General features: G+C 29.8%; 1 protein-coding gene across 1 annotated transcript in view; it reads left to right on the forward strand.

The window, feature by feature from the left end:
- The window catches only part of LOC116851226 (sodium-independent sulfate anion transporter-like), a 220,725-nt gene extending 213,257 nt beyond the window's left edge, over nucleotides 1-7,468 (forward strand). Inside the window, exons 9-11 of the mRNA XM_032830443.1 lie at nucleotides 4,326-4,496; nucleotides 4,598-4,754; nucleotides 7,162-7,468. Of these exons, the coding sequence (XP_032686334.1) occupies nucleotides 4,326-4,496; nucleotides 4,598-4,754; nucleotides 7,162-7,340 (507 nt within the window). The 3' untranslated portion in view covers nucleotides 7,341-7,468. The remainder of the gene's footprint in view (nucleotides 1-4,325; nucleotides 4,497-4,597; nucleotides 4,755-7,161) is intronic.
- Nucleotides 7,469-7,812: the final 344 nt, after the last annotated feature.

Raw genomic sequence — 7,812 nt, forward strand, 5'->3', positions numbered from 1 at the left:
TTCCATTTAAAAAAATTAATGTGACCTTGACCTGACCTTCGCTACGCAACCCAAGGTCAAACTGATGTGATCAGTAAATACATCTTTTTAAACGCCACAACTTTTGTCTGAAACATTTTTTTGTAAAACTTATATTTTTCCTGATATTTGGGCGTCCCGGTACTTTCCGAACACCCTGTATAACATTTCTTTAACGTTAATTTAATATTTATGTCAAATTAATTATTAATTTACAATTCCAATCAGCAAAAAATATTTCTTAAATGTTTTTTAAATATTAATTTTTATTATTTATGCATTGTATAATGCATTGTAAATAATATTTGCAAATAATATATATTTAATGTTTATTAAACATTTATATTATGTTAATTATTTATTTATAATAATGTTTCTAATAGAAAAATATTTATGTAATGTTTATTTAACGTTTACATGATTTTTGTTATATTAATTATCACCTTGCACAAATGATGTGAAGAAAAGGCTGATTTCACATTTTTTCAACATTAATATTTATTTTATTCAGGATTGGGTAGTAACGAGTTAAAAAGTTAAAAAGTTAAATGTCTTTAACTTAATTTATTTACATTTTTACACTCTTAACTTTTAACTTAACTTAGTTACATTTCATCGGTAACTATTAACTTTTAATTCAATGATCTTGAAGTTAATCATGCCATAAAGGTGTCGCGAAACGTCAAACGGCTGTTCAGTGCAGGAGAGCTCATTTTTTACAATCTTCGAATAAAAATGTCCAATAAAAAGGATCCCGCACTAATCATATGAAAAAAGTGGTTTCAGTCGAATTGACTGAAACTATGATATTTTGTAGCTTATGAGGTGCTGATCAAAAATCTTCAATAAAAAGTGAAAAAATTGACAGTTTTTTTTTTCTAACGCCATTAGAAAGTTGCTACTTTAGGTCTAACTGAATATTTATTTACAGTACACAGATTGTTTTTTTAACTCTATAGACATTTATATATAATCATACGTGTGTCCATTATTGAATAGATTCATGTTTCAGTGTATGTATGTGGTGTGGGAAAGGGGGTGTAATATGGATGTGTATTGGTATGTGTGTATTTGTATCGATAATTATTCTATTAGTATGTCTGACATTATTACGTCCAAAACATATGTGTGTGTATGCGTGCGTACGTGTGTGTGTGTGTTGGGCGGGTTAAAAAAGTTTATAGAGAAACGATAGAATAAAATCCTATAGTTCTATCGTTTTCTATCGTTTTGAATATGGATTTTGGTTCGTGAATTCACAAATGTGAATAATATTATATCGTATACTAGAGCTCGGAATTAGTTACCCATTTCGGTCGATTCTCGGGAGCTACGCCTTCTATCTTCTCTTTGCCGTAAGCGGGTCACGAAAATGACGGTCGCGGTCAGTCGCGGCTTCAAGCTTGAAGGCTCGACCGTCACTTTTGTGACCCGCTCGCGGCAAGGGGAAGATAGAAAGCGTAGCTCTTGAGAATCGGCCGAAATGGGCAATTAATTTCGAGCTCTGTCGTATACAATAGAATACAATAGAATAGTGATAGAATTTCTATTGTTAGTTTCCTATAGAATACAAAATCGTGTATAACCAAATAAAATACAATAGGATTTATATCTGAACTTGCGAGCGCGAACGATACAGCTTTAAAAAAACGATTTAAATTGATATCGCTATCAATTTGATTTCTTTAAGCTATATCGTTCTCGCTCGCAAGTTCAGATATGAATCCTATCGTATTTTATCTTTTTTTTTCTCCTTAATTTGGTGACACTTTCATCATGCCATTAGTCTTCTCCGAGGTTTTAGTGACTATTTGGCAATCGTATTTTATCATATTTTATCTAGTAAACACGATTTTGTATTCTACAGGAAACTAATGATAGAAATTTTATCTATTGTATTCTATTGTATACGATAGAATACTATTCACATTTTGTAAATTCACGAACCAAAATCCGTATTCAAAACGATAGAAAATGATCATTTTATTCTATCGTGCTCTATAAACTTTTATTACCAAAGACATTAATCTATTCAATAATGAACATACGTATGGTTATATATAAATGCTTATACAGTTAAAAAAGTAATCTGTGATAAAGATTCAGTTAGACCTAAAATAGCAAATTTGTAATGGCGCTAGAAAAAACACTGTCTATTTTTTCACACTTTCTGTTGAACATTTTTGATCAGCACCTCATAAGCTACAAAATATTATAGTTTCAGTCAATTCGACTGAAACCACTTTTTTCATATGATTAGTACCGGGTCATTTCGAAAAAACTTTATTACTTAAATTTAATAAGTACCGTAAGATGGGGTTACTTTGTGACTGTAGGTGTTACTTTGTGACACAGTGAATATTGGTCAATAGTGATAATTATCACTATTGACCAATATTCAATGTGTCATAAAGTAACCCTTACACTTACAAAGTAACCCTATCTTACGGTACTTGTAAATAAAACATTATATTTCCAAATAAGATGTATATTTGTTTTTTCTGTTATTTTTTAAAACTAAAATCTTGAAGTCATGAAATGAAACTAACTTAATTTTTAACATTTTAATTTTTTTTTATTAACTTAATTTTTAATTTAATTAATTTCATTAAGTTAACTTTATCTTAACTAGTTAAATTTTCAAAGCCATTAACTTTAACTTAACTTAGTGAAAAAAAAGTTAACTTATTCAACCCTATCTTACTTTAATTAATCATTTGAAATAATACTAAATATTTTTATTAAAATGTCCAAATCAGTATTCACAAGAGAATAATTTTCCCCTTACTGTTTTCGCACTGAAATTTTAATACATTATTTAACCCCAATCAATGAATGCAGTACCGGGCAAGTGGCACGACGCACTATCAAGTATTCACGAGATATTTGCATATGAAGATTTTCGCACATCGTAAGTACTACTTACGAAGAATAGTTCAGCAACTAACAAACGTAACAGAGCAGCAGAGGGCTGGAATACTGTACATTGTTGCGCGATCAAGTCTGATTCTTTTTAGCTTTTTTTTCAAAAATTTTTACGGAATATTTATCAATACGACTAGGTAACACATAAATTAACATAAAATGTCAAATAATTAAACATATCTTTAAAATATACTTATTAAAAAAATATATATAAAATTATTTTCATCTTAGATAAATGTTTCTTAAATATTGGAAAAACGTTTCTCTAAACGTTAAAACAAATAAATCAAATGTTAAAAAAAAGAAGGAACTTAAATTATTATTTTTAATGTTTTTAAAAATATTTCGAGGATGTTTTTGAAAACATTGTTAAACATTAAAAAAAAATTGTTTCATTAGTTGAGAAGTAGTGGTTGCTTAATATTGTAATTAATATTTTGTATCGACTTTTATTAGCTTTTTTCGTCTCCAATCGATTATATACTCTTATAGAAATATCATACTAAGAATCATTGATAATTATTTATTTTCAGTATTAAAAATACTGGATAATAAGTAATTATCAATGATTCTTAGTATGATATTTCTATAAGGGTATCTGATATTTTACAATATTTATTCCGCAAACTCTTTCTTTTATTTTAATAATCAATGAAATTATAGCCATAAAATGTGACAAAATCACTTATTGTTAGTAAATAGATCATATATTAATCAATATCGAGTTAATAATATAATATTTTACAAATCATAATTGATCGTTAGTATTATTCTTTATTTGATTTTTTAGGTTTTCGCGGTGTCCATGCATATTAGATTTGGTTTCCGGGTTTGAGCTGTGTGGATTCATCTTTGTTTGATTTCGATGTTTCGCGAACATTTCAGTCCGCTTTATCAGGGAGGAACCACCCGATGCCAGGTCGTCCCTCCCTGATGAAGCGGATTGAAATGTTCGCGAAACGTCATTTCATGGCTCAAACTCGAAAACCAAATCTAATAATTATTCTTTATTTACAAAAATATCTTTATTTCATCGTATTATTTTAAATGAATATTATGCATATATTTCTCATTTCTGTTATTATCAATCAGGATGACCACGATAAAGAACTAGAACTTAATTGCGAAATAGATTGTTGTTACGCCTATAAAGTCGGTGAACTTGTAGTATCAATATTAAATATTCAGTGTACTGAACATTCTGCGTAAATATATCGCAGTTGCGACTATTGTAGCTTCGCCGATTTCACTATTTGAAAAGTATTATGTTGTGTTTGACAAGGATTAAATAACAGAAACGAATGCATCAATTATTATGATATAATAAGTAAGATAATTCTTTCAATATTTACACACCGCATGTGATAATAACCTCTTTTCAGACTAATTTAGGAAATAAATACGTAATATTGGAGCTCGACATGTGTCTTTATTATCCTGCAGTAGCTTTCTTTACTGATAAAGTAATGAGCATAGTGAAAAATGAGGAAAATAATGTTCCATTGATCGTGAATTGTGAGAGATTCCTTAATATCGATTATACTGCAATCAAGGTAGTCTTTTTACAATACAAAATACGTAAATAATTTTTTGAACATATGATGACTTATGATTGTCTTTATAAATGTCTTTATAAAATCCATGAATTTCACAGGCTATCGAAACGCTATCAACGAGGCTCAATCATGAAAGAAACCGATTCTGGTTGTTGCATCTTAATTCCAATATCATAAATCGTATCAACGTACTCGCTGATAACAAGTATATTCGTTTGATCGAAAATGAAGAGAGTATCACGGATGTTTTTCATGGTATGCATTTGTACATAAAATATTTAATATTATGAAATAATATCAATAATAATTATTAATTATAATAAGTAATTATACAGAGGACATTTTGTATTCAATAAATATGTCTGATATTTTTTAATTATACGAAAAAATGATGAAGGTAATTATTTTTTGTTAAAGAACTAATGTTATTATTATTATTATTATTTTAACAAATATTATAACAAAAAAATTCTTTTTAAGATCACATTTTTTGAGATCTCGAGATTATTATTGTTTTTATTTTAATTGAATACATTAACATTAATTGATTAACATTTTATTATATTATTATATCATTATATTAGGAGTGTGCATTAATTTTAAGGGATTTTTTGGTAAAAACAAGGCTTTATTGTGAAAAAATGGTTACAAATTAATCATTCAAAATATTGTCCATCGCTAGCTACTACTTTTTCTCATCTTTCTGGTGGGTTCCACGTCGAAAGAACGGCCACGTTTTGAGGCTATTCACGAATCGACCCATTTGTTGATATCCTCATAAGAATGGAAGCGTTGCTCAGACAGGTCATGTGTCATCGATCGAAATAGGTGGTAATCGGAAGGAGCAATATCTGGAGAATACGGTGGGTATGGTAGGACATACCAATTAAGCGATACTAATGTTTCCTTGACCGGTTTCGCAACATGTGGCCGAGCGTTGTCTGGAAAATCACTTTGTCGTGTCTGGTGTAATCCATTTTTGCTTCAATGCTCGGCTCAATTGCATCAATTGTTGTTGGTAGCGTTCCTCAGTGATGGTTTCGTTGGATTGGAGCAGCTTATAATACACTACACACAGCTGATCCCACCAAATACAGAGTATGAGCTTGGCGCCATGAATATTTGGCTTTGCCGTCGATGTTGATGGTTCGCCTGGCCTGCACCATGATTTATTGCGCTACGGATTATTGTAGCATATCTATTTTTCATCACCCGTCACAATACGATGCAAAAAATTTTTCTTCTGTATCTTTGAAGCAACAATTCACAAGTCATTTTGCGCTTTTCAACGTCTCTCGGCTTCAACTCGGCACCCAATTTCCTTGCTTTTGAATCATTCCAATGGCTTTCAAACGTCTGGAAATCGTTGATCGATCAACATTTAATGATTCTGCAAGTCCTTCTTGCGTTTGACTCGGGTTTTGATCGAGTAAAGCTTTCACTTCCTCATCTTCAAAATTTTTGGGCTGGCCTGGACGTTCCTTATCTTCCGTGTCAAAATCACCTTTTTTATAGCGTCGAAACCAGTATTCACATGTTGAAATCGATGAAATATAACCACCATAAGCTTCCGACAGCATTCGTTGACTTTCAGCAGCACTTTTCTTCAAATGAAAGTAAAAAAGCGAAGCTTCCTGCAAATTGCGTTTTGTTGGCACAAAATTCGACATATTCAATGCTCAAAAAAACAATGTTGTTTACACTTCGGTAAAATGATATATACTGAAAACTAAAGCCACATGATGATGCTTTGACATAAAGGTAGCAACAATATGGCTCGATGCGATATAGTAATAGTTACGCTATCTCTTGAAAATCCTTTAAAATTGATGCACACATTAATGCCCCAATAATTGCCTAGTCAAAACTTTGAAAGGACGTCTTGAAAACGTCTTGGAGACATTCTGAAGATATAATGACATACGTGTTCAGGACATTTACAACACGTCCCTTAGAGGTGTGTGCTGTCTGAGTATAAATATAACTACGACTTTGGTATATTGTATATGTTAACATTCAGAACACATTTATACAAAAAAATCTTATTTATATATTGATCAATATTAAAACACACATTTTTCTGTTCTTCAATTTGGAATTTATATGGCGTTTCTTCCAACCTCATATATTAGAAATGGATCTATTTGTTTTGTTTGTATGTGTGATACACATATATAGTATCATTATGTCGCAAATAAATACAATTTAGCAAAATTAGTAATCTTATCTCAACGAAAATGTTAAAATTGAATCAACTCTAGTAAACGAAAGCGTAAAATTATTAATTTTTATAATTAATATAATATATAAAGCAGAGACGTTTGTAAATTGTTGGAAATTAGAATATAGAAAAATGTGTTTACTGAATTAGTTAATATATGATTAAATTTCTTTATTCTCAGTTAATGTATTATACACGATATAATTGTTTCTTTACTAACTACAATATAATAAAAAAATTATGTCATCCATTCAGAAATAACAATATTAAAATCTTAAAAAATGTGACCTTGAAAATTATTATTACATCATGACAAAATTTACCTCTTTGAAAAGGACAATTATCTTTTTTGCCATTTTATTATACCATTAAAAGCAGTAGAGGTATTTAAAATACTCAAATTAAATAAGGCATTTTATACATTAATTGTTTGTCTTTCAGACGATGCGTTATCTGACAGAGAGTTTGAAAACTCTTTCAATATTAAAATGAAGGAAGTAGTGGAAATGACACGTTCAAGTCATAAAGATTTCTCAAATTTGAATTTGCAATGTGAGGACTCTGAAGTCATTGCTCAGGAAATGGCAGTAATGTTGCCTACCGAATCAAGAATAAAGTAGTTGCAAGAGGAATTATGTTTTAACTTAATTTAATTTATAATCATAAATATTAACAATTATATTTACAATAAAAAAAACTCCACATTTTAATATTTAAAATCCGAAAATATTATATAATTTAGTTATAGTAATAGTATAAAAAAGTATTAATAATTTCAATAAATATTTAAAGATATTAACATTTGCGATATTTCTCTCAGAACGATAAATCCAATCATAGCTTACGCAACAAGCATGTCTAAAAGACGTCTTTATGACATTACTAAAAGTTGTCTAAAAAATGTCGTATTTTAAATGTTTTTAAGACGTTGATGTCTTAAAGACATATAGTCTTTATAGCCACGCTTTTTCTTAGCACAAAAGCGGACAGTTGTCTATCTGCCGCTTCGGCAAATTACTGCCGGCCTATCAAGATCACGACTTTCAAAACACTAAGTTGGGCGTCAGATATGGTAAAGCCATATCACTTCAC

Source organism: Odontomachus brunneus, unplaced genomic scaffold, assembly GCF_010583005.1.
Source record: "Odontomachus brunneus isolate Ranch 3 - 2012 unplaced genomic scaffold, Obru_v1 Obru_scaffold_168, whole genome shotgun sequence".
NCBI lineage: Eukaryota > Metazoa > Arthropoda > Insecta > Hymenoptera > Formicidae > Odontomachus > Odontomachus brunneus.